The following is a 27,758-nucleotide window of genomic DNA, read 5'->3' as shown; positions in this document are numbered from 1 at the left end:
GCGTCGGATTGCTAATCCGTTGTATGGCGAGTTTTTCATAGATATTTAGATTATAATTCTAAAGAAAAAAAATAAAGATATATATTTGAAAATTTTTAATTTAAATATGGGTTAGAATTTAATTATTATATATATAATTAGAAATAGAATTTGAATAATATTTAAAATATTTTATGAAATGGTGATTCTAATAAATGAATTCATTGGAACTCCATCCAATAAAATGGAAGAATTATAAATCTCCAACAGAAATAAATTTTGTTTTAGATTCATAATATTTATAGAGGAAGGGCTAAACAAGGAGGAAAGCAGTAGGAGAAATAAAGAATTTTTTTTTTCTTTCAATAATATATATATATATATGGTAGCCATGGTCTCGTTTCCATCATCATTTGCCATTCGACTAATAATTCAAAAGACCCCCATTGTAAAGCTAGAATTTTCGAAAAGCAAAAGAACAATAATTGTAAAGAAAACGAAATTTTTGTATTAATTATCTCATTTTCCAAAAGAGAAAGTAAACTTCTTTTATTGATTGGAATCCATATAATCAATAATCAACAGATAAGGTCATGGGTGATTGGACAAGACTTCAATATTATACCCTCGGCTAATCGGAATATGTAGTTTGGTTTAGAAGAACTCCCTTGCATGATTGAGATTAGGGGTGGAGCAAGAAATTTTTGTTTGGAGGGCCAATTTGTGTTACTAATTTGTTGTCTATACAAACTTCCATACACATACACAAACACATACATCTACACACACACGCACACAAAGAATTTAGTCTTTCATAGTGAAATCCTTAAAATTTTCATTTTTAATATATATAAGTTACCAATTGAACTAATGAAGTGTTCATCAAGAAAATTATTTGAACTAACTCAAATACATTGCCGGGGGGGGGGGGGGGGGAGTCCTATTTTTGGGGGCTAATTTTTAAAATATTAAATATTTCTATATAATATAAAAATATTTTCAAAAACTCTCCCCCCCCCCCCCCCCCACCCTAACATGTAGCTCCACCCCTAATTGAGACTGTTTTGGCTTAAAATGTATTACTTTCCTTTATTCCATAAATACACTAGTTTCACATAATTTAAAAATACAACTATTTTGTGTTGACTTTAATTCCATGGAAAATTTTATTGTAATTTTGTTCAATCTTTTGTACCCTGTATTTTATCTAGGATTTCATTGTAAGAGTTGTGTGTGAGAGAGTGTAAAGACTCAAGACTCATTGAAGATCAAAGATGTTTTCGCGGGTAGCTTGCAAGAAGCCTTCTCATGAAGTGAAGCATGTGCTCAGTACATGACTAGAATACGAAGAGTCATAACAGATGGTGACAGCTGATTTTCACGAGTGTCTCGCAGGTAAGGTCTTCTCGCGAGATACCCGCAAAACATTTTGTTTTGCTAATTTGTCATATTTGATACACCAAGTCTCTACCCGTACTATATATACCCACATTACACATATATTGAGAGGAGTGCTTTTCAGAGAGAAAACCCTAGCCATTACCCTTGAGAGTGAGAGATTTTCATACCCACAATCTTCTACACAATCCATTGTGGTTTTCCTTAACTCCTACCTCTCCATTTCTAACTCCTTAAAAGGCTGATAGCCCAAACACTTACCACACCCATCTTAAGTGTAAAGTGAGGTTTTGGTGCTGTTGGGATGTATTGGAAGAAGCCATTTGTTTGGTGGATGCAATCTGGCTAAATTGCATGATCCAGAGAGCTAGAAAAGACAAGGCTTCGTTTAGTCAATTGGTAGCAGGAGCTTGGAGGGTTCAAGTACATGGGGTAGACTAGGCTTAAAGGGTCTTTTGTTATTCATGTACTCTAACTCATTCTCTAGTGGATCGATTTACCGCTTTGAGGGTAGCGGAGAGGTTTTTCTCCAAGTTCTTCGGTTTCCTTTTTTATAACACATCGGTGTGTTGTTTTGTGTTTACATTCTTCTTCCCCACTCTTTTAGCTTTCATTTTACTGTTGTGATTTGATGAATATGGCTTAGAGTAGTTATATTGTTTATCCGCTCGCATTTACTCTATTCCGCACTTAGTTTAAGTTAAAGTAAAATCAACCGAGTCGTAATTTTAATTTGGGTCTAAACAGCTCTTGTGTTTTCACAAAAAGTCGAGCTTTCAATTGGTATTAAAGCAGGTACACTTACTGTGGTTTAATTACCTAAGTGTGATCCTAGACCCTTTTTGAGATGGACCGATCTCAATCACTTAATGCTCCTCCATAATTTGATGGGAGCAATTACACTTTTTGGAAAGTCTGTATGAGGGCATTTCTGTGTTCTATTGATGATAGTTTTGGGACGCTGTCGAGATAGAATGGACTAGGCCGAAGGCCGCCAAATCCACATGGGATAAGGCAACTCTTATGGCAGCTAATGCTAATAGCAAGGCTTTAAATGCTATTTTTTGTGGTGTTTCTCCTAACGAATTTCATAGGATCTCTCATGTAACAATTGCCAAGGAGGCATGGCAAATCTTGGAGACGACCTATGAAGGAAACAAAAAAGTAAAGGACACCAAGTTGCAAATGCTCACCACACGCTTCAAGGAGCTGAAGATGAGTGAAGACAAGTCATTCAACTCATTTTATGGAAAGCTAAATGAAGTGGTGATTGGGAAATTCAACTTGGGAGAAAAGACAGAGGACTCCAAGATTGTGAAGAGGATTCTACGATCATTGCCGGAGAGTTTTCGTGCAAAGGTCACTGTCATCAAAGAGAGCAAAGTCCTTGATGAGATTAAAATTCAAGAACTCATCGGTTCTCTTCAAACCTATGAGCCATCTCTACCATCTCAAAGGAATAGAAAGTCTCTTGCTCTCAAGACAGTCAATGAGAGATTGGAAGCTCAAGACTCCTCAAATGAGGATGAGGTTGAAAAGTGAAAGTTCAAATAGCGTATAAAACACCAATGAATGTTTAGACCCCTAATTACAAAATTACCAACACAAGCTTATAATCAAACAGTATATGTGCGGAATATGAAATATAAGCTATATCCAAATTGGTAACACACTCTAAACCAAAATTAATTACAAACACAGCAGCAATTAAAAGGTAAAGAGAAAGAAAAGAGAGATGCAAACACAGAGATAATACTGGCACGTGTTATTGAAGAGAAAACTGAAGAACTCGGCGAAAAACCTCTCCACCGCCTTCCAAGCGATCAAATGATCCACTAAAGAATATAGTTGGGATACATAAATAGTAGAAGACCCTCCAAGCCTAATCTATCCAGTGCACCTAAGCCCTCCAAGCTTCCTACTCCAACAGGGTTATGCCGAACCATGTCTTCTTTAGCTTCCTGGATCCCGCAATACGCCCATTGCATCAACCAAGTAAATTGATCCTCTCTAAATTGCTTCTCAAGCACTAAAATACCTTCTCACTAATATGAGTAAGGTGAGATAAGGATTTGGCAAAATGTACCTTTCAAGGATATGTCAATAGAGAGGGTAAGAGTAAAGGAATTTGGAGAATCAAATGATAAAGATTGTGGATGAGTCAATCTTGTTTTCTTTGGGGTTTTTCTCTCAAAATTCTCTTTGGAAGCACTCTACATTTCGTGGGTAGAAGGGTATTTATAGTAATGTGTGTGAGGAATGCGAAAAGTCAGTTTCCATCCAAACAGGGCATTCTGGCGACTCAACCTCGCGACTGGAACGAGTCACGAGTCTGAGTCGCAAGCTAACTGCCTGGCCAGACTGTCTATTTTGTCTTGTAGTGCTCCAACTGTTGTAACCCTTTAACTCCCCTACATACTTCACACGTCTGCCACTTTGGCAACTTGCCAGTCACGAGTTAGTCGCGAAATCCAATCACAAGACTCCTTTGATTGCACACATATTGAGTTTTCTTCACACTCTCACACACAGAACCCTTACATAAATCCCACCTAAATGTAGGGTATCTAATTGCAAGATAACCCTTTAGGAAGCCTATCATAAGCTATGCACCGAATTATAAAATCTAAAAAGACTTCTTATCTTTGTAGAAAAGAGCTTAATGAGGTAAAAACTGAAAAAGTTAATCTGTTAGTCAAACTATATGAGACTACAAGGTTAGTTGAGACCCTTATTGTGGAGAACACCTCATTAGAAGAGAACGTCAAGAACATTGAGGTTGAGCTTAGTCAAGCTAGAACTCAAATAGAGAGGATGTCTAGTGAAAAGCTTGATAAGGTATTGAGTGCTCAAAATCCTAGTTTTGATAAGACTGGCTTAGGATATGCTGTTTCCTCCGGTCCCTCCTCTTCCACGGCTTCTGGATCAAGGACTGTCTTTGTGCCCCAATCTGAGAAAGGTGATAAAGGTATGAAATCCAAAATTGATTTGACTAATTCTAAATCCTTTGTTAGACCTCATGTTTGTCACCATTATGGTATTTCTAGACACATTCGTCCTAATTGCTTTAAGTTGTATCCTCAAAAGCAATTGTCCAAACGATCACAAGTTTCCCCTCAAGGACCTACACCTTTGTTTAGAGAGTTATTAAAAGTCTTGAGCTTTTTAACTCAATTTCAGGAGAATTTTAATTCTTCTATGTCCTTTAGTAGACATATTGGGACATGTGCCTTCTCATCTTCATAGCCAAAGACTCGTGCTGTATGGGTGAGAAAAGAACCTAAGACTTAATTGTCTTTTCTGTTTGTCTTCTACTTTAATTCTTTCTATCTAAAGTAGTACTCTCTTTGCTTAATTTCTTATCTGCTCTTGGAATCATGCTTTCATGCATCTACATCTTTCTTTCACGATTCATGTTGTTTTTCTATTTTTTGTTTGGTTGTTTAGGTTTTTTTTTTTTTTTTTTTTTTTTTCAAAATCAAAATCAAAATAAATAAAAAAATACAAAAACAGTGTGTGTTTTGTGTACATTAGTACTTGTGTACCTTGAATGGCTATTGAAACAAAGTTTCTAAATTTTGTATCATTTGTAGCTTAGATGAGCATCTCTATGCACAACTAAGCAAGTGAGCTTTGTGGCTCGCGTTTGTGATTAGTAAAGTTAATTAATCTCTTGTGCTTAACACTCGCATCACTCTTTTTAACGGGAAGGACTAGAAAATCCTAAGAGAAAGGCATAAATAACCATCTCACAGTATTTCTTTTCTATCTCTTATATGCCCATGCATGGTTTGCTTAAAAGAAAAATAAAAAGCAAAAAGAATCAAAATGTTTTATATATGATTGCAAGCGTGTCTTCTAGGAGATGTGGAAGTTATAAGATGTACCTCGAAGGTGATAGTCTCTATCAAACAGTTATAATTCTGTATGAGTTAAAGTGATTTTCTCATATTTCAAATCGTCATAACATGTAGACACTTGTGCAATCTTGCGATATTTTTCACATACAACACGTAATATTCTTTACTGATTTTGATACATGTGCAGGTATAATGTGATTTGGTCATCACAAGGAATACATGTATTAATGTATGCTCACTAAATTATCTTAACCTGTTTTTAAAATATAAAATTGGTTACACTTGTTTAGTGTGTGTGTGTGGGTGTGTGTGTGTTTTGAATCTATAAGCATGACATATTTCATGTTGAGAGATTTGTTTTTCACATGTTTTGCATCTTTCTATTATCTTGTCATCCATAGCATCTTGTTTCATTACATTCATGCATTTATATAGATTTCTTGTGCCCCCTGAATCATCCTTGATCATCTTTATGTTTCTCGGGTGAAGCTTTCTAGCTTCTTGTACCCTTTGTCAATCACGACAAAAAGGGGGAGACATTATGGAGAAAATGTGGTTTCTTTTTAAGATTCTACATGTTAGGGGGAGAAATACATGTCTTTGTAAGGGGGAGATGTGTTTCATCTTGTTAGGGGGAGTGCTTACTTCCTTCTTCTTGTACATTGATCTTGTGACCACTTTGGTGACAAAAAACATTGTACTTATCTCTAATATATATATTTGATGATGTTGTTATCACATTTCACCTATCTCTCCATGTGTTATTTCTTTTCACTTTTTATACACAGGTTTATTATTGTACGCAATCTTTTATTTCTGTTTCACACTAAGATGCCGTAATGAGTTTTGTTTAAAGTGTTTCAGAAATATAGGTTGTCAAAGTCTTCTTGCCATGAACTCTCTTCTTGCAAAGTTTTTCAAGAGTTTGTGTTAGGATAAATTTTATTATATTCAACAAGTGAGTATGAGTTAAGTGATTTATGACTTCTCTCATATGTTCATTTGTTTGTTGTGGTTTTGTCACGGATTGCCAAAGGGGGAGATTGTTAGGACATATGTGGATCATGTTAGGAACATATGTCAATATTTTATATAATTGACTAATCTTTTGACAAAATGCACTTTACTTGTAATTGGGTAGATCTAGGATGTGTTTAATATTTCAAGAAATAAGGTTTCAAGTTCAAATATTGAAGCCATGCAAATCTGTCCAAGAAATAAGTGAAGAAGTGATGATTCATTAAAACTCAACAACTCTCGATACCTCTAATAGCTAGGCTATCTATTGAGACCCTTCAGCTACCTTTTATTACATTCTCAATAGCTCTCGATAGCTACTTCAATCTATCGAGAAACCTTTTGGATGCTCTATAGCTTCTCGATAGCTTGTAACAAATAGGCTCGATACCTCTCGATAGCTCGCAACAAATAGCTCAACAGATAGCTATCTATTGAGAATTACGAAAATCAGATTTTATGATTTTCAGCCCATGCTTATGTATTTGTGTAGGGTTTCTTTTCTCACAACCCTAGACATATATAAGACTTATTTTAAAGGCCGTCATATAAGAGAATACAAGGAGAACATATGCAAAAGGTGACTGATACTTTATTCTCTCTAAAAGAAGCTACTGCGTTTTTGCGCCTTAGGGTTTTGTAACCAAGTGCTTCTTCATCTTCATTGTTGATGAAGTGAAGAACTTTGCAGCCAACATCTTCTTCAAGTTGGTGTGTTAGTAACGTACTGGAAGCCGTGCATCATTGGTTAGTCACGTACTGAGATCTGTGCAAAAATGGAAGCCGTGCATCATTGGTTAGTCACGTACTGAGATCTATGCAAAAAGGGTGGCGTTCATATATTGAAGAGTTCAAAAGTTCTAAAGTAGTAGAAGGTTTCTGCTATAAGTTCATCTACGGGGATTGTAGAATCTAAGGACAAAGGTTTTGTACTAGATCTAAAACTTTTCTTTATTATAGTGGATTGCTTTTTGAGAAGGTTTCTCCTCAGGTTTTTTATTGTGAAACTAGTTCATTTCATTAGTTTTCCTGGGTCATCATATTTTCTCTTTTTTTTTTTTTTTTTTTTGTGCATGATTTTAACATGATATTAATGTTTGTTTATTTTAACAAGTTTTATTCATAATAAATCTAATTAACAACTTGGTTTTAAAACTTATTAATTCTATCAACCGGGGTCTAAATATCCCAACAATATAAATATAGATTATTAAAACATTCTCTCTCCTCTCTCTTCAATTATGACCCCCTTGGCCCCAAGCTCTACCTTTTTTTCTCACGTGGGGATCTGGATATGGTGAGAAAAAGAGAGAAATAAGAAAAGTAAATGTCAAAGAAATTTTATGTTTATGCATTAAGGGGTTACCAGGACCTCCTAACAAGCATATATAAGTTTGATTTTTATCACAAACATTCTAATAATCCAATATTATGTTCATTAGCTTTTACAGAAGCCTTACACGCATGCTTATCAAATAACAACTAATTAAGCAACTAAGATAACACCTAATAAATCAAATAACAATTCTAATGGGTCACATTGCTAGTTGCCATCTTCAAATCATCTCAGGCAATCCCCAAACAGTTTGTAACAGCCTTTACTAGTTGGTTTAACCATTATTTTTCTAGCACAGTAGTTTCTAAGTTCATGTTCCTATTCCTGTTCTTAGGGTTCTTGTTCCTTCTCCCAGAGTTCCTGTTCCTTTCGGTTGCATTAGTATCTTCATCCCCTTGGCCACTAGTGTCATTAGTCGACTCTTCACCCCCTTGGTCAACAGTGTCATCAGGCACATTATCCCCAAAACATTCTAGCTTTTCCAAAGAATCCTGTGAGATGAAAAACAGAAGAATTCCAAATGAAGCTATCCTCAAACCGGTTCGAAAACGCTTTTCATTATTGTCTAGGTGCTTTATCTGTCTGCGCAAAGCATACAATTGATTCACAATCTGTGGTAAAAATCCCATCAGGAAAAGTACAAGCATGGACACTCCAACTATAGTCTCTTGCTTGGTTGACAATTCCTTGTCCACGAGAACCAAAAAGAGAGCAAATAAACATACTTCACTAGCAACTGAGATTATCTCAACCAATTGAACTCGTCTCTTAATAAATGGCTTCTCGAGAACAAGGAAGAAGAGCTGCAAAGAAGTGATGCATAACAAGATTATAACGGGAATCGTAGAAGACCAAGTGTTCTTATAGGCACCTCCCATAGCCCCTAGCAAAACCCGTCTCACGGACTCAATCAATGTGTAGTATATTCTGAGTTTCATAAACAGAATTTGGATAGAAGATGCTTCTACATGTGTGGGAACACTGCCCCCAGAAACCTTTACCTCTTCAGTTTTGTCATCAGGGGCAATGATCTGATAATCACCATGTGTATGAGCACTTGTGCTGGACGTCAATGGGACTGCTGGAGTTGCTACGGTACTTGATCTTGTAGGGGTTGAACGGGACATATTTTGTGCTGAACTCGGTAGAGCCAAGTCAGTGCCGCCAGAATCCCCTCCAGCTTCGTCATCCGGGGCAGAGAGAATGTGTCCTCTTAAATCTTCGAATAAAGGCACTAACATGGTTAGGCAATCAGAGTTCTGTTTCCTGTTTGATGTCCACCGGCCTTCATTACCAGGACCCAAAGTTACTTGGGCTATTCTGGGATTTCGCCGTCCTACTTGAATCACTTGATTATCTTCTTTGTATAGAACTCGCTTAGCAAATGTAATACCGGTAGAGAGGAACCAAAGCAAGTCTAGCAGTAGAAAAGACACAGCAACCAGAATCAGAGTGCCAACTACAATCCCTGATGTCGTTCCTCCTTAATTCACAAAAGTGAGAAAAGATTAAGCCACGTAGTTATGTAGTACTTGAAGTTCTTAGCATTAAACCAATGATAAAAAGCATGTAAATGTGCAAAAATGTGAATTTGGTTCTAGATACACATTTGCATATCTCTGATATGATGCAGTCAAATAACTATGCCTATGAATGTTGTCATGCATGGAGAAGTGATTTGAGTTAATGTCTAGACAATGTGAAACATCAGTTGTATTGCAATTCTTAAATATGTGAGGAGATGGGACTCTAGACCAGTTCGGTGCCATCCAATATGATAATTATTAAGTCCTTAAGACTTATCTGAACAAGATAGGAACATGGCCACAATTCCATCACATATTTGGAAAGTAGTGTAGAAAAAATTACCCGATAAAAAAAAAATTAAAAAAAAAAACATAGCTCATTCTATGGCATATCATAATGAGAAATAGGCAATTCCTTGATTAATGAATTCAATATAAGTAATGAGTTTAAATAAGCTAATATGGGGTTAGCAATTAGTAAAACAAAAGCCAGCAGCATAATTGTCCTTTGAAACTCAGATTTTGCATGATAAATGCATATTTAAGGATTCATATGTTGGGGAAGGAAACAGGCTTTCTAGTTACCTCTAATTAGAGCGGCAGAGGCCTCACAAATACTAGGCACTGCAAGATTAACAAGGAATATTTCAAATCTTGGGAATGCGAGTTCTCCATAGCCCCTTTGCTTTTGCTTCCTGAATTTTAGGATGGTAAGGAGTAAAGCATGCAGTAGTATTAAACTGCCACCAATTATGGCTAACCAGAACATGGTTCTGCTGAAATCCTCCCACCTACACGAGACAAAATCTAGTAAGATATTACACTAAAAAATAAATGAGTCTGTTTGTGGCACTTCAAAATCCAAATGATGAATTCATGAATTAAACAGAAATGAATAATAGGGAATTAAGTATCAAGTTTGCCCTTTTGGTTTGATCAAAAATTTGAAATAATTCAAAGCATGAATAGTTTTAATTTTTCATAGAACCTACACAAAATTCTACATCTAAATAACTAGCATAACAAATGGTCCATTCCCAGAATTAGTTAATTTCCATTATACAGTTCTTTTAAAATTGACAAAATATTCCTTTATCGCTTTCATAGTTTTTCTGATTTATATCGAATATTTTTTGAGCAAAAGAAAAATCTAAATTGAATATTTCCTTTTTTTTTTTTTTACTGTCTCTAAAATCCATATGCAAGTGCATGTAATATATAGAAATAAGAGGCCTCATAACTTACCCGTCCGAAACAGGGTCTGGTCCACTATTCTGCAGGTGTACAATGCATTCTATCATAAATTTTATTCATTGTATGATTAAAGAAGTCAAAAGCAAATCACAGAAAAAAGTAGAAGTTTCAGACCGTAAGGAATTTTTTAATTTCATCTGCACTCAACCGTTGTAATTTGGGAATAGGCTTATGCTGCACACCCAGGAAAATTCCTGAATCATGAATTTTAGACCTGGAAGGATTTGAGTTGGCAGGAGCACTTGAGTGAGTGCGCCCAGTTTCCCAGGGAAGCCTGAAGTAGGGAATGCTCCATTGCATACCTCTTGAAAATTCATAATACTCCACTGGTAGTGGCACTCCCAACCATCTAGATAATGCAAAAACCTGAATATGACCTGCCATTCTCTGTATGAAAGAGAAAAGGAAAAATGCTAGTTAGTTCTACAAGAATGATGCAGTTCATAAGGTTTGATAAGTTATTTTTATAGGATACTTAAATGATAGTATGTTACACTAATCTACCTGCCAAAAACCATATATAAAGTTTGATTAAGTCTACAAGAATGATGCTTTCATGAGGGTCTATTGTTATTTGTTCCTCTCTCTCTCTCTCTCTCTTTAATCCAAATTGCCAATATTAGAATAACATGGTCAAAAGTCTCAAAACAACGAAAATATTTAGAGAGCTCAATCATATATTAAACTAGTAAGTTATCTATGCGATGCATGGATAATGTTGTAATGTTTTATGTAAGATGGTTTTAGAAAATGTTGTATATATATTATAGCATAATTGTTGTAGAACTTTATTAGAAATGAGTTCATCATAGAAAGCAACAATTATAAATTGTACACATAGATCCATTATAATTATTCAATTGAAGTAATGAGAAAGGAAAAAAAAAAAAACTTTAGAGGAATATTATAGAATAAAAGTTTATATAGAATGTGTCTTTCTCTTTCTTCTTAATTCTAAAACAAAATATATATCTCAAACACTCACAGGTAATTACACCATTTACAAAACCCACAAATCCACAACATTGACTTTTACATCAAAATCGTAATTGCCGTTGTCATTCAATATAAAATGCAAGCCCCCTATTCCTTGGTTGTAACCAACTCAAATGGGTTAGGATTAGATGAGACAACAATGTTAGAGCTAGGAAGGTATCATTGAAAGATTAAAGGTAAATAACATCGTTTTTGGTTTGTGTGTATTTGACATGAGATGGCATGAAGGGCCATGGGTAAATATATAAAAGGGTAGAAGTGCAAGAGGTGAACATGGTGAATTAAAATGCGAAGAGTATTGTGTGTATGTGTGAGGAACAAAAAGTCTTGAAACATTGAACCAAATGATACAAAGAATATTTATTTGTTAATTAGAAAAGTCTTGAGACATTGAACTAAATGAAACAAAAAGTCAATATTTAATTTGTTCTTGTCTTTGATGTGGCATTTGAATATTTCAATTCTTTTTTTATAGAATGTGTCACTTGACAAAATCTCATACTTTCTCACATGAGGGCTCTGCTTTATATATATATTGATTGATTTTATGTATAAGATATCAAGGAAAATTATTTTTATAGGAGGAAAAGGGTCAATTTGTTCCACAGTATTTCTAATTATTTTACTTGATTGTCAAAAGGCTACATATAATCATGGTATAACTAAATAATCAATTAATGAAATAACAGTTCAAATGAGTTAGATATCATACAAAAAGATTACTCGCAGGATCAGGAAGAGAAGGAAATGGTGGAGAAAATGTCCCAATAGAGGAAAGGCTTGCAGTTGAAGCTGTAAGCAGCCCGGCAGCAATAGATGTCGCCACAAATGAAGCAGTTGCAAACGTAGAAATTACAATAGATATTATGGGCACAGAATCTGTATATATATTTTTAACCTTACATCAGTAAATAAATAAGAAAATTAAAGAGCTCAAAAGTGTCATCTAGGGCTTAGTTGTTGGACTACAATTGAGCTGACAACAAGAGATAAGAGTGAGAACCCTTACATGGCCTTACTAGTAGAGTTTCGGAAGCTAGATTTTTGTTTCCAGCAACGTCATGAGCTACATTTTCCGGAACTTTGACAGATACGACATCGTCAGTTACATTTATCTCTACAGCATATTTTTTTTTACCTTCTCCTCCGTCAAACCTGAAAATGGTAATAACCATCATTGGAAAGGAACAAAAATGAAAATATGTCAAGAGTAAATATGCCATACCGATTGAAATAGTATTTCCATCAAGAACCCAAATGGTTTGTAAAAAGTTCGTCATCATGGTTTCTCAATTGTGTGTGGGTTCATTATGTGTGTGATGTATGTGTTCATGTACTGGTTAATATACTTAGACACAAAGGTAACCAGAAATGACTTGCCTCACTAATTCCCCTCCTTTGATTGATATTTTAGAACCGCTGAAGTTAAATACAGGCTCCTTGAATTCTATCCACAAAAAGATGTTGTGTTCTCTTGTCCTCAGAAAATTTACATCAGGCCCCAGAAAATCTGAAGGGGGTGTACTTATCTCAGGCATCAGATAATCTGAACGTGGTGTAATCAACATTGGAGCAGGCCTCAAAGAATCTGAAGGTCACAATTATATCCATAAGGAGGAAACTCCCAACAAATATACATTTAAATATAAAGCTTTCCTGATTGCATATAATCTTTTTTTTTTTTTAATACACCTAAAGCTTTCCACAAACAGATAATTTATTTTCTCCTTGTAACACTTGTAAACTATTGTCAACCGTACCAAATAGGAAAGTAATAGGATCAACTTTGGAAACTGGAGTCCCATGTATGCTTGTTATAGAGTTTTCATCAATTCCTACTGTGACTATAGCCATGCCAGATATACATCCATCAACCTGAAAGTAGAGAGTGAAAATTAATAAGCAAGAAAAGGAATGAGAAAAATACGCCCTAGAGATATAAATAGCTATAAATGTTCTCTCACATAATGTACGCTTTGTACACACTACGTCTACAATTTCACATGCAATATTCATACTTTTTAAGGAAGTCCACATTTCAAACATGAAGCTTGTAGTGTGTATATATGATGTACAATAATGACTGTGTGACAATCAATACCTTCTTGCATTTTATATTAGGGGAAAGTTCAAGATGTGCAACCATGTAAAATTTTTTAAATGATTTAACTTTCCCAATACAATTAATGGCTCCAATGTTTCCAAGTGACCCCATTCAAAATGATGATGTGCATTACATATTATAAAAAAAATAAATAAATGAGCCATTCCAAATTCATAGGACAACTAAACAGGCTCCTAACCTATGAACCAACTTCTATTCTCATTGCTGAAAAATAAAATAAGTTTGTGAGAACCATCTGACCATAAATTCAAATCTGCGATGCCCAGGATCATCTTTACTGACATTCAGAGGAAGAAGCTTGCCCTGACGCTTTGGGAGAGAATATAAAATTTCCGGTTCAAGAGATTTTAAAATTTCTGCAGATGAGTTGAGAACTGGCACTAGAAAGGTTATACAGATCCTTAGTTTAACACAATTATTAGTTGCTAGCACCAGTCTAGTTTCACCATTAGCGTCGTCAAGTACAAGTTGCCTTCCGGGAACATGAGTAGTTAAGTTGACAGCCATAGTTCGTCTATCTGTAGAATTAATGAACAGAGCTTGTAAAGAACACATTGACAACAGCAGCAGCAGCAACAACAACAACAATCAATCAATCAAATTAGACAAGGTCAGCTACATAAACAGTCCAGATTATTCATTTTATTATGATAAAAATTGCCAATAAGTAAGTTCAAGGCATCAATTAGATACAAACAAGAATAGATATGAAAGGACATGTCACTTATAACTCTTCCTGAAATAAAAACCACTCACCGAAACGCAGAGTGAAATTAGAATTCTTGTTTCTTTCAAATTTGTTCCCTGCACTGTCAGTACAAAAATTCTTATCCATTATCAAAATCACTCGCCCATACTGAGCAGTGGATGATAAATTCACAAGGACAGAATATTGGAGGTTTGGCTGTAGAATTTTGAGCGAGTTTGGTATAACTTTGCCAGCACCATGAACCAAAAGCTGTAAAGAGTTTTCCAAAAGTGATGAAAATGTTAGAATTCAGTTTATTATTCAGTCTAGACAGCATAACTAGTCAGAGAACCTAGATTATGCAATTCGATTTACACATCTACACAATTAACATGGTGGACAGTGCCATATGAGGAATTTCAAGACATTTGTCAGTAATTCAAAAAATTTTAAAAGATGATTATATCATACATTGATAAGTGTTTCAAGCGGTGTTATTATAAAATATCCTTATGGAAAAGATCTGATAAAAATCCATGACTAGGGAGATAATCCACCATTATTGCTTGTTGTATGTGGACTCCCTTACAATAGAGAGAACTCCATTTTATCTTTCTCAAATTAACCAAAGCCATACTTCAATAATAGCAAGGTTGAGACAAATCAACCAAAAACCACAATTCTGAAACACTAGAATAATGCAAGAATCAAAGAGAGAACATAAAATCAATTTAAAGGCTTTTTTACATGTTTATTAGCTACCTACTCACATTGCAAGCATTCACAGACGAGCATAAAAAACCTGGTCCACCAGTACAGGGCTCACTGAAAGATATATTTATAGGAACATTTAGAGCATTTGTGAAATTAGTTGAGGCGGTGATATTTGCTGTTGGCGGGACTGTATCTGCAAAGTTAAGGTATAATATGAATCAGCTAATTTACAGACAAAGTATAAGTCAGCATGAATGCAAGAAAAGCTAAACTGGATTTTTACATCATAAAGTCTCAAACTAACCTTCAATGTGGGGGCGTGTTTAAGTCTTCAGAATAAGAATAGAAAGGCAAAATACATGCAGTTCACAAAAAATTTAAAATTGAGTAGATGGGTTTTGTTAAATTAGAAATTGGGTACTAAAGAAGAACACAATATAAGCTCAAGGGAGGGGAAACATTTCTTCATATACATAACTGTTGAAGACTTTCAAGCAAGAAGGTCTTATTTGAAGTTGAGTGGTAATTGATGAAAATATAATAACAATTAGAAAAAGAATAAAAGGAAGAAAGGAAGGTTCTTAACCGACAGTCCAGTTATAGCTACTGCAGCCAACTCCTTGAGATCCGTTGGGGCAAACCTCAAATTTATGATTTCCATCCTGCAAGCCTTCACACAAGACCGTCCCATTTTCACATTCAGAAGCAATAATGCTGCCAGAGCCATCGTCCAGCTGCACCAACAAGTTAATTAACCTATTATTTTGCGGAACAAGCCAAATGAACATTAAGAGAAAAACCAAAGTTTTCCCAACATATCAAACCATGATGCAGCTTCTTCGCTTCCCACTTACCATTGAGTTGGAAAGCAAAGCACACACACAAAGCAACAAATAAAAAATATTGCAATAATTTAGCCTGGCACCAGGAAGAATATGAGTAATCGTTCGTTATAATAATCTTACCAACTAAAGTAAAATACAAAAATATGTACATATGAATAAACTGAATTCCAAATAGTTTTTCTTGATTAGTCTAAACTCTAAGCGAAAATTTAAGCTCATTACATCCTTACAGAGTGGAAAGAAGTGCTAATCACTCTCTGAAATCAACCAACTCCCTTACATTAATTAAGTTAAGTACCAACTTATCAAAAAATAAAAAGCTAAGTACCATGAAACATATAAACTAGTGACAGAGAAAGTGAGAGAGCAGAGCATCCAAAACAAAAGCCAAGTAAAACTAGCTTAAAGTATTACTAGAGCTTATACGTACCTTGCAAGTGATATTACAATTGGTGCAAGCGCTACTCCCACCCACAAGTACTTCAAAGACGAATGTGGTTGAGCTGAGATTTGAGAATGCTTGGGGAGTCTTCAAGAACTTCACAGTGAGCTCTGAGGCATCACAGAGTGCTATGAAACTCAAAAGAGAAAAAACCGAGCAAAGTAAAACCACCAATGGAAGCTTGAGTAAGCCCATTTCGGAGTAAACCATAATTGAAGTCTGAGACATGTAATGGCCAACAATTTATAACCAAAAGAAACACATTTGTGGGGAAAAATAAAAAATAAAAATAAATAAAAAATTGAACAGTGAGAGAAGGACATTGTATGGAAACAGTGTTGTAAAAGAAATTAGTTTGATAGAAAATATATTATTATAATGACTAGTAGAGGTAAGAGACTGACATAAGAGGATGAGTTTAGACTGTTTGGTGGTTGATGAGGTAAGGGAGTGACATAAGAAGATGACTTGCATTAGCGCTTATATAATAATAATAATAATAATAATTAAAAAAAAAAAAAAAAAGAAATAGACAAAACTTTAGCTCATTAAGCCAAAAATTCACCCTCCCTACAGTAAGTATAACCGTAAAATTGATATTATTTAATTTATATTTAGTTTTTAATTTTTTTTTTACATATTTTGATGATGTAAGAAAAAAAAGTAAATAGTAGTTATTACAGGCGAAGAAAGATACATAATTAAAAAAAATAAGAAAATTGATATCTTAATTAAATGTGTAAAATGTATAATATAATGTAAGGTGTTTTGAAAATTAAATATATAAAATAAGAAAAAAAAAATTATATTCTTATACTAAAATAGTGAAGGCAGACATGTACAAGACAAGAAAGAAGAATGAAGACAAAAATGTAAAAGACAGGAAAGAAGCATCTAGTGGTGTTCTTGGCTACTTCACGAGTGCCACACCAAGTGTCAAAACTTGATGGTACACAGTAAATGTACATGATCCATCTGATGCCTTGAAGAAAAACAAAAAGTAAGCTCTGTTGAGGCGCATGTCCCAATACGTTCACCCTTTTGACCGAAAAATAAAAATTTGTCTCATTTTAAAATAAAATGGGACTGTGTCTTTCAAGGATGTAGAGAAAATAGGGAGTTGCTCACTGAAATGAAAACAAGAAGAGAAAGGATAGTCCACCTGAACCGTCTGGTCTGTTGAAACTTGAAAGGAGGAAGAAGAAGTGAGGGATGATCCAGTAAGCTGAAATTTGGACTATCATGGTCATCCAACACTCCAAAGATAAAGATATGTAAGTACCAAAAATACTCAGGAAAAAAAAAAAAAAAAACCTCATTCGTCTTGTACCGGCCCGGAATAAGTTTACTGCCGAAACACACCGGAATTCGCCGGAACTGCCAAAATGAGCCGAAATACCCCGGTATTTTGGGCGGTACGAATCAGTAGTGTTTCCTGCCAGTATGGTACGGAATTGTCTTCCCTGCTACATACATAACATGCTTAAACATTTAGATATAAATAAACAGTAATGATAAGAACATCAATTTTATCACAATTTTATACTAGAATTCGTCACATAGTCCGTCGACATTCCCTTTTCAAAGTTGGTATTCTCAACATTACTTATTAAACAAATCACTAAAAGTTCAATTAAATTTCTTGAGATTGTGATTATCAAAAAATTTTCTTGGGATTGTAAAGTTTGATCAAGCTTATATAATTTCCACTGGGTATGTCCTTTTGAAGGGTATGTTAAAGTAAGCATGACACGGTATGTTAAATATGTTAGAAAAAAATAGTTTATTTTTAAAAAGCTAAAAAAAAAAATTATTGGCAAAAATACAAAAACTAAAGAACCAAAAAAAAAAAAAAAAAAATTCAACAATTTCCAAACACATAAGGTATATGCAAATATGAATAGTGCATTTGGAACTTGGATTAGCTATTTTTTGTTAACATCTTAACTTAGATAAAATTATTATTTTGGTCCTTATATTTTGATGACACTTTTAATTTGGTTCTCATTTTTTCCTGACAATTAATTTGATCATTGTTATTTTTAATTTACTGTCAAGTTAGTCTCTAATGTCAACTCACTTACGAAAAATATCTATATGGAAAATGGTTTTTTTTTTCAAGCCGTCAATTTGGTTCTAATTATTTTTAACTTGCTATTAACTTATATTATTGGTATTTGGGAAGAAATAAAAATAAATAAAATGATATTTTTATTATGTCTTTAATGAAAAGAATTATGATTGCGTAAGAAATATTAATGGTCCATAATTTCATTACTTCTTTCGAGCTTGTGTACCTTTTAGCATCATATTATTCTCTAGCTACACATATTAAATGATACCATTAAATAAGGATTAAAAAGTGAAATAGATAAAGGGTAGTGCACTGGACAAAAATCCCAACTCGGGCAGGGCATATATAAAACTTTCTTTGTTTTTTTTGTTTATAGTTTTCCTTGGCTGATAGAGTATTTGTATCAGTTCATGTAAAATTTTTTGTCTATTTTAGTATAAGAATTTATTATTATTTTTTTATATATATACTTACTTTTCAAAATACCACACATCAAATTATTTATTTTATTCTACATTTTATTAAAATATTAATTATTTTAATTATTTCTTTTTTTTTTTCACATACAACAACCAACATCTACTCTCTTCCTTCGTCCTCTAAATACATAAAAATAAAAATAATTAAATACAAAATGAATAATATTATTATAAATTTATACAATTATATACAAACTAATGTAAGTTATTTTTAAATAAAATTGTGTAAATTATACACTTTTTTTTTTCTATTATACACGTTTTATTCTGCATTTCTGGCCCAGAAAATTAATAATTAATAAAGCCCTGAGGTTCTTTTTTCTGGATAACACCGAGCTTGGTAGAAGAAACATTTCCCCGTGCATGCCATGGACAGCTTCCAATCATAGTAGAGCCATGTTTTCCTTTTTCATTGGAAAAAATTATTAGGTCCGGATTTCAACGTTAGCAAACTGACATTATCATGCTGACATCGTTTAAATTATAAACAATATCAGTCCAAAATAATTGAAAGACGACAAGAAGTTAGATAAAAATAATGTCATATCATTTAAACTGTTCAGATCAGCAATAACATCCAAAGATTCTAAGGGGCGTCAAGGCCTTCAGGGTTGGTATTGTTGTTTAAAATGTTGTAAAAATTAGTTTAATTAGTGACGACGTGTAGTTTAATTAGTGGGACTTACATTTTTAAAATATTTATCAAAATGCTATTGAACAATGTGTTAGGTTCTAAGATTTTAGAAATTAATGTATTAGAACTTTAATATGTATCATGTTGGTAAACCATGATCAAAATATAGAGTTTAAGTTTAAGCTTGCTCAAAGTGTGATTTAATGTAAAATTAGAATCGAGTGATTGCAGGATTTATTGGACAAAATCTGCAAGGCTCGATCAATCAAAAATTAGACTCGATCGATCGAATCTCATACAAATTTAATTTTCTACAGAAATTCCAATTCAACCTAAGCCCATATGACGTGTAATTTAATGTAAAATTGGAATCAAGTGATTGCAGGATTTATTGGACAAAATCTGCAAGGCTCGATCGATCAAAAATTAGACTCGATCAATCGAATCTCGTGCAGATTTAATTTTCTACAAAAATTCAAATTCAGCCTAAGCCTATATGACGTGTAGGGTTAAGTGTTTTACTTCAAGTATAAAAGGAAAAACCCTAACTACGTTTAAGAAGTCTTTGAAGAGTTGTGTGTTGAATCTTTTGTGAGATTTAAAGGTGTTTACCTTCTTATACACACATAGAGTTGTCAAGATCAAGATTTGCGTCAAGAACTTGATGATCTCTTCAGTTGTTGCATAAAGAACTTTAAAGAAGATCTGAAACTTTTGAGTAGATTCTCAAAGTCACAAGTAGGAGAACTTATGGTTGCTGTGGATTAAAAAAAGAAGTAATCCGTGGACACGGAATTATCACATGGTCGAGGTAGTAAGTTTTCTATTCGAAGTAGCAGTAGGATGTTAATGGTCTAAGTTCTATTGTAAAAACTTCAATTCTTTCATAGTGGATCTGTTTTTACTTTGAGAATAGCTAGGTTAAATCCTCCCCAGGTTTTTTACCGGTTAGGTTTTCCTGAGTCATCATATCGTGGCATTCTTTATATTTTCGCATTATTTGCATGATATGATATTATTGTGTTAACCTAGAACTGAATAATTTATCTAAGTAATCACTTGACTAAATAACTAGATTAAACAACTTGTGTTAAGAGGTCTAAAAACGTACACAATGTTATTTGAAAACTGAACACTAGTAGGAGGAGTTTTCTAAATTCAATGTTTAAACACCCTAAAATGATAAACTTAACTCAAACACTCCTAAAAAAACACTCTTATCAAACATGATTTTTTTTGGAGGGCCACAATTTTCAATGTTTAAACACTAAAAACTATTGTTCAAACAACCTTACCAAACAAGCCTGCTAAGATTGAAAGTTGTAAAAGCCACTTTCAATCTTAACAATTGAATAAAAAAGAATTAAAAAAAAAAAAGTAAAAAACGTGAAAAAAAAAAATGTTGTGAGAGGGATGAGAGAGGATCTCAATCCAAAATGTAGCAGCCTTGCCAGTTGTTTTTCAAATATTTTTTGAGCCCACGTGAATTTAAAATTCGAAAAATCAAGTGAAAAATATAAGCTTTAAGGTTCTATTGATCCAAAAAAAAAAAAAAAAACCGCTAGAGCCCTCAATTGGTGGACAAAGAACTTTTCTTTTGCATGGTGCCGAAAAAACACCAGCTGCTGCTCTGGTGTGATTTTTAGTTTTTTACTGATTAATTTCTCAAATAAAAAGCTCTAGTGCAATATATATATATATATATATATATGTATATATGTATTTTATTCACATAATGATTTAGTATCATTATGATTAGTATCAATCTTCCCTTCAATTTTGATTTTTAATATAACCTAAATCAACTACTTATTTGGAGCTTGGAGCCTTATGTAAATGATTGTATATTGATAAATGGAGTTTAAAACTCAGTCATATGTTCATCTACTACATTGATAAATCTCTAATAGTGCAGGAACCAATTTGAATTATGTTCGACTCTAAAACCATTGTTTGGAAATTTAAGTATAGAAAGTACATAACTACTTGGCAACAAGTCAATAATTCCAAAGAGAACAAATTTACTTCATTCTCAAAAATATATATAAATGACAACAAAAGATAAAAGAAAATCATTTGAACTCTAATCAAGTAAATTTTGGTTACATTTATTCCTTCTACTCTCCTCTCCTCACATTTACCTCCAATCCAAATATATCCTTAGGTTTCTTGGGTTCTTTATACTTCAAAAATCTTAAAGAGTGTTATTGGAAAACTTTTCATCTAGAAATTGGCCTATAAGGAGGGTCTTATACCTAGAAACATGAGGCACTGTCTCATTCATGTAAAGAGAGTAAACCAATGTCCTTTCCAATCTCAACAAATATGAGAACAAAATAACATGTTGTTAGATTGTTGTTTTTTGTTGGCTTAGTTCCATGCATATTTTCTTGTAATTTCTATTCAATTTTTATATAATTTTGTAGATTATTTGTAATTGGGTAGAAGTACTTGAGCCCTAATCAAAGTGCTGTGAAAACGAAGTCACGCCTGCAAGATGCATTTTACACACAGCAAAGAATCTTATTTTTACCTAATTCTTCACGAGACTGGTCCTGTTTTTGGTATAAAAAATAATAAAAAAAAGGGCCAAGTACTGTTTTTGGTCAAAAAGCTATTATTTGATTGTCTCATTCTTTTTTTCTTTTTCTTTTTTTTTTTGTGTAAATACAATTTTCGTCCTTACATTTTTGGACATTTTTTGATTTGGTCTCTAAACTGATTTTGCTCCTAGGTCAATCCCTGAAATTAGAAAATCAATTCTATTTTGGTCTCTACCATCAACCCACTAACAGAAAAATCCTACATGGCTAACGGAGGGCATAAGTGGCATGTTAAATGCTAACGTGACTAATAATTTAATAATAAAAATACCACGTCAGTATCCATGTCAGCATTTAAATTAATAAAAAATGCCATGTCAGAACAAATTAAAAATTAACATTAATCTAATTAAAATATTAAATAAAACAATTAAAAACAAATATCTAAATTGTTAAAAGTTATTAAATTATTATCAATTTCTAAATTAAAATTAAAAAAGTTAAATTATTAAATTAAAAAAGTTATTTTCATTCTTCTCACTCTCTTCTCTCTCTCTCTGCTGATTCACATTCTCCCTCTCTTTGATCTTTCTCCCCCAACCGATTCTTTTTTTATTTTTTTTTTAATTTTTTGATAAATTCTCCCAACCGATTGAATGCTTTGAAATGGGGTTTTATGGATTAAGTTCTCAAGCTCGACCATGGAGTTTATGGATCAATGGAGGCGAAGGATCGGTTTGGGGTGGTGGGTCGGTTTGGATTCATGGGTTGTGGATTTATGGGTGTGTTGTGCTGCAGTAAAACCCAAGACCGATGGTGGTGGTTGCAAAGGATCGGTTTGGGGTGGTGGGTTGGTTTGGATTTGTGGGTTATGGATTTATGGGTGTGTTGTGTTGCTATGAAACCCCAAACAGGTGGTGGTGGTGGTTGCGAAGGATCGGTGGTTGTGCTGGCTATGTTGTTGTGATGGTCCCCATGGCGAAGCCTCAGGTGCAAAGCCCAAATCGGTCCTCACAGTGAAGCCCAAATTGTTTCTAACAGCGAAACCTCAGGTAGTGGGTGTTGTGAAGCCCAGGTCAGTTCCCACGGCGAAGCCACATCTCTACCTCTCCTCCATTATGCTATATTGAGAATTTTGATGGGTATTTGGGAAAGAGATGGTTTTGGATAATAATTTTGGTTGAATATATAATTGATTTTTGTGGAAGAATTTGGATACAAATTTTGGAATATTATGGGTTTCTATTCTTTTGTTCTTGTGTTTGAATATTCTGGATTGTTGTTCTTATGTGTTCATGATCAAGATGAACACAAATCTTAATTGATTTTATTTTTAATTTTGTTTTTCCTCTTTTTTATTTGATTAAAATTGATAAATTATTATTTTTTAATTTAGAAACTGATAATAATTTAATAACTTTTAACAATTCAGATATTTGTTTTTTTTAATATTTTAATTAGATTAATGTTAATTTTTAATTTGTTCTGACCTGGCATTTTTTATTAATTTAAATGCTGACATAGATGCTGACGTGGTATTTTTATTATTAAATTATTAGCCACGTCAGCATTTAACATGCCACTTATGCCCTCTGTTAGCCACGTAGGATTTTTCTGTTAGTGGGTTGACGGCAGGGACCAAAATAGAATCAATTTTATGATTTCAGAGATTGACCTAAGAGCAAAATCAATTTAGGGACATGACCCAAAATGTAAGGACCAAAAGTATATTTATGTCTTTTTTTTTTCCTTTTTTTTCACATTGCGAGTCCGACTTTACTTTTCTTTTTTCTTTTTTCTTAATATTTTATCTTTTATCTATAGTATTTTTAACAAAAAGTTAGATAAATTGTTCCCAAACAAAGAATGTTTACACATATCACTCGAGTGGTCAAAAGGAAAAGATTGAAAAAAAATCTCCCAGCCCTATTTCACATATCAACCCAATGTTTGTTTTGTTGTTGATGTTTACATTTCCAATTAATTTCTCAAGTTTTGAAAACCATGTAGCAGAGTTGTAATCTGCAAAGAAAATAGGCTCATTTTCATCCTAGTAGGCATTCTAATTGGTTCCACGTTTTTCAGGCTCCAACCATCTTGTCGATAAGTTTATTAAGAGAGGGACCATGTGATCCTATTCATTGATAATTTTTAATAATTTGGCAATGGGCAGATGACCTGTAAGGTCAATTAAATTAATAACTTTGCCTCCACTATCTAGTTTTTCAGGAAAAAATGATAGAAAAACAGTTAAAAGTGGCTTTTATCTAGTTATCTTTATATTTGGTACCCATTTTTTTTTTTACTAAATTATATTTGGTAGCCATCGTTTTCTCTAGTCCTCTTCATGCAGTCCCCATATCACCATTTGGCATTTGCCACTAATAATTGAAAAGGGAAAAGCCAAAGAACAATAATTGCAAAGCCAAAGAACAATAATTGCAAAGCATACTGGTTTACCAAAAAAAAGGAATCTTATGTATTGACTTGCTAAAAGACTATTGGTATTGACTTGATAAGACTATTTTTCAGAAAAAAAAATGCGAAATTATAATATTGGTTTCTAAAATTTAAAAGTGCTATTAGTCCCTAAAGTTTAAAAAATAAGTGCTATTAATCTCCCCATTAACTTCTGTTAGTTTTTTAATTATGTGTTTAACAGGATAATGAGGTGTCACTTTTTATATGACTTAAAACAATATATATTAAACTTACTATCTAATCAAAAGTTTTAAAAGATACCTCATTATTTTCTCTTAAGTCTTTCTATACTTTTATCAATGGTTTTAAAAATCAGATTGATTGATCAAAAAATTGAAAAAAATGAGTGATTCCTAGTTTTTTAGTTCAATCGGATCGAATAGATGATTGAACAAATGACATTATAATAATTATTTAGTAATTTAATAATTTATAATTATATATTTAACTCTATATATTTCCTTCTAAAAAAATCTACAAATATTAATTTAGTTGGTCATCTATTAGATAGTCTTTCACTGTTTCGTGCTCATATTTGACTGTAAAAAAAAAAAAAAAAAAAAAATGGTTGCTTGGCCACAGTGTGGCAATTTATCAATATATTGATATATATATATATATATATATAAATATTTTTAATCTTAGCTAGTAGTAAAGTAGAACATGCCATCCCAATTAATTTCCCCACCAACCCTACCAATCTCAATACTCTCTTTCTATTTTGTTGTTGACCAACCAATTTCTCTCTCTTTAAATCTATGGAAATCACTAGCAAGCCATAGCCCATGAGTGTCGTTTCCTCTGCCGTCTACAACTAGCATGGCCATCACTACAAGCCACTGTGATAGAGGGACCTCCTCTGCTGCAAAGCTACGAAAAAATGATCTACACTGCAATACGAGTTCTGTTATTTGGGGCGTGCATGCAAAACTGTGTGGATTAAAATGTGTGTAATAAACATCACTCAAAAGATAAAGGGTAGTATTTATTATATACCATGTTACACACACGGATACACACCCATTTTTTGAACTAAAATCATGAGTTGAGAACACGATTTCAATTTAAAAAATGTGTTTATGATAGAGTATGTGCAGTAGTTTTTATCCAAATGCTAAACTAGGAAGATGCATGCATGAGAATATATAAAGTTGTGAAAAGATTTATTTAATTTTTTTCCCTATATAAAATTTATAAAAATATTTTATAAACAAATACCCTCAAGACATCTATTAACTTTTCCTTTTTAGCAATATATTATTCTCTAGCTAGACGTATTAAATAATACCATTAAGTAAGAATTAAAAAGTGATAATAGATAAAAGGGCTTATGATAAACTCTCAATCTCAACCATCCAATACTATTACATCAGAGATATTGCACTTGATCTCAATTCGTCTTGGAAAAGTGTAGTTATGTTTTAGTTAACATAGCAGCCTAGCCAGTTGTTTTCCGATATTTTTAGAAAAATCAAGTGAGAAGTAAAAGAACAAAATCTTGATTTATCAAAGAACTTTTCTTTTGTATAATGCCAAAAAACACAACAACTGCTCTATTGTAATTCTTACTGATTTATCAAATAAAAAGCTCTAGTGCCAAAAAAAAAAAAAAAAAAAATCTTGTTTACATAATGATTTAGTTTCATATTATGACTAGCATCAATCTTTCCTTCAATTTTGGTTTTTAATATGACCTAAATCTTGAAGTCCTAACTATTATATTAGAGCTTTGAGCTTTGTCACCTTTGTGTAAATGATTGTATATTGATGTGCAAAATAATTCCAAAGAGCACAAAAAATTTACTTCTCAGAAATATAAATTAAAAAAAAAAAAAAACAAAGGATAAAAGAAAATCACTTGAACTGTAATTAAGTACATTTTGGTCACATTTCCTTCTACTCTCTTCTTCTCAAAATATCCTTTGTTCCAAACATATCGTTAGGTGTCTTGGGCTCGTTATACTTTGAAAATCTTAAGAATGTTATTGGAAGACTTTTCATCTAGAAGTTGACCTATAATAAGGAGGATCTTGTACGTAGAGACAGACACAATATAGTCTCATTCATGTAAAGAGAGTAAATCAATTAACGCCATTTCCAATCTACAAAAAAATAAAAAATAAAAAATAAAAGTAAATAACATATTGCGACATGCTCAAGGATAGAGTCCAACAGGTCACTCTTATCAACTTGTCTACAGTTCATTATTCTATTTATCTTTTACCTTTTATTTGTAATATTTCAATAAAAAATATATATATAAAATATAAAGAAATATAAAAAATTTAAAAAAAATTAAAAAAAAAAGACTAGATAAGATGTTTCCAAACAAAAAATGCTTATACATATCGTTTGAGAAGTAAAAAAAAAATAAAAAACAAAATCTTCCAGCTCTATTTCACATATCGATCCATTGTTTGCTTTGTTTGTTGTTATTTACATTTCCAATTAATTTCTCAAGTTTTCAAAACCATGTAGCAGAGTTGAAATCTGCAAATTAAGAACATAGGCTCATTTTCATCCTACTCGGCATTATAATTGTTTCCACGTTTTTCATGCTCCAGCCACCTTGTCATTAAGTTTATCAAGAGAGGGACCACGTGATCGTCATTGATAATTTTTAAACTCAATAATTTTGCCTCCACTATCCAATGCCGTGAAGAATTTGGCCAGGGAAGACAAAGCTACTTTTATCTATATAAACTGTTATCCTCAGTACTGATTATAACAAGACCTCTTTTTCTCATTTGATAGAAGAAACATTTCCACGTCCATGCCATGGACAGCTTCCAATCATAGTAGAGCCATGCATTTTTCCTTTTTCATTGGAAAATTATTTGGTCCGGACTACAATGTCAGAAAACTGACATCATTTAAATTATAGACATCATTAGATCAGTTCAAAACAATTGAAAGACAACGACAAGTTAGATAAAAATAATGGCATCATTTAAACTGTCCATATAAGCAATAACAACAAGTCAAGGTTTTCGGATTTAGATACCTTTCTGTGGTTGAAATTGGAAAAAAAAAAAAACTTTCAATCTTAATTATTGAAGAAAAAAAAGTTAAAGAAGAGTAAAAAAAATGTAAAGATTAAAAAGTGAAAATGTGAAAAAATGTTACGAGAGGGAACTGGGAAGAGAGAGGATCTCAATCCAAGGTCTTCAAAAAGTCTAGTAACATCTCAGTTAATCTAGCAGCCTAGCCAACAAGACAAATTGATACATTGTTACTACATTGTGTATTTCTTTGTTATTCAATATTGGCAAGCAAATGGCCTCTTTTGTTAATCTACTATGTGCCAGCTATAAAGATTATTATTATTATTATTTGGTTCTTTTAATATTTTTTGTGCTTCTTTCTT

At 32.9% G+C, this 27,758-nt stretch overlaps 1 protein-coding gene across 5 annotated transcripts in view; it reads right to left on the bottom strand.

The window, feature by feature from the left end:
- The window catches only part of LOC126703145 (uncharacterized), a 213,850-nt gene that overhangs the window by 130,587 nt on the left and 55,505 nt on the right, over positions 1–27,758 (bottom strand). For 2 of the 5 annotated variants that reach the window (XM_050402067.1, XM_050402066.1), the window contains exon 3: positions 15,480–15,534. In XM_050402067.1, the coding sequence (XP_050258024.1) occupies positions 15,480–15,534 (55 nt within the window). Of the gene's footprint in view, positions 1–10,361; positions 10,391–10,484; positions 10,758–12,078; positions 12,246–12,375; positions 12,522–12,746; positions 12,955–13,126; positions 13,242–13,731; positions 14,010–14,247; positions 14,450–14,949; positions 15,087–15,197; positions 15,223–15,479; positions 15,628–16,168; positions 16,562–27,758 lie in introns of those variants that run through there. The other 3 variants (XM_050402071.1, XM_050402064.1, XM_050402068.1) reach the window with 3 other exon arrangements.

This window comes from Quercus robur, chromosome 10 (genome assembly GCF_932294415.1).
Source record: "Quercus robur chromosome 10, dhQueRobu3.1, whole genome shotgun sequence".
Lineage (NCBI taxonomy): Eukaryota > Viridiplantae > Streptophyta > Magnoliopsida > Fagales > Fagaceae > Quercus > Quercus robur.
This window is presented reverse-complemented; position numbering and strand designations above follow the sequence as displayed.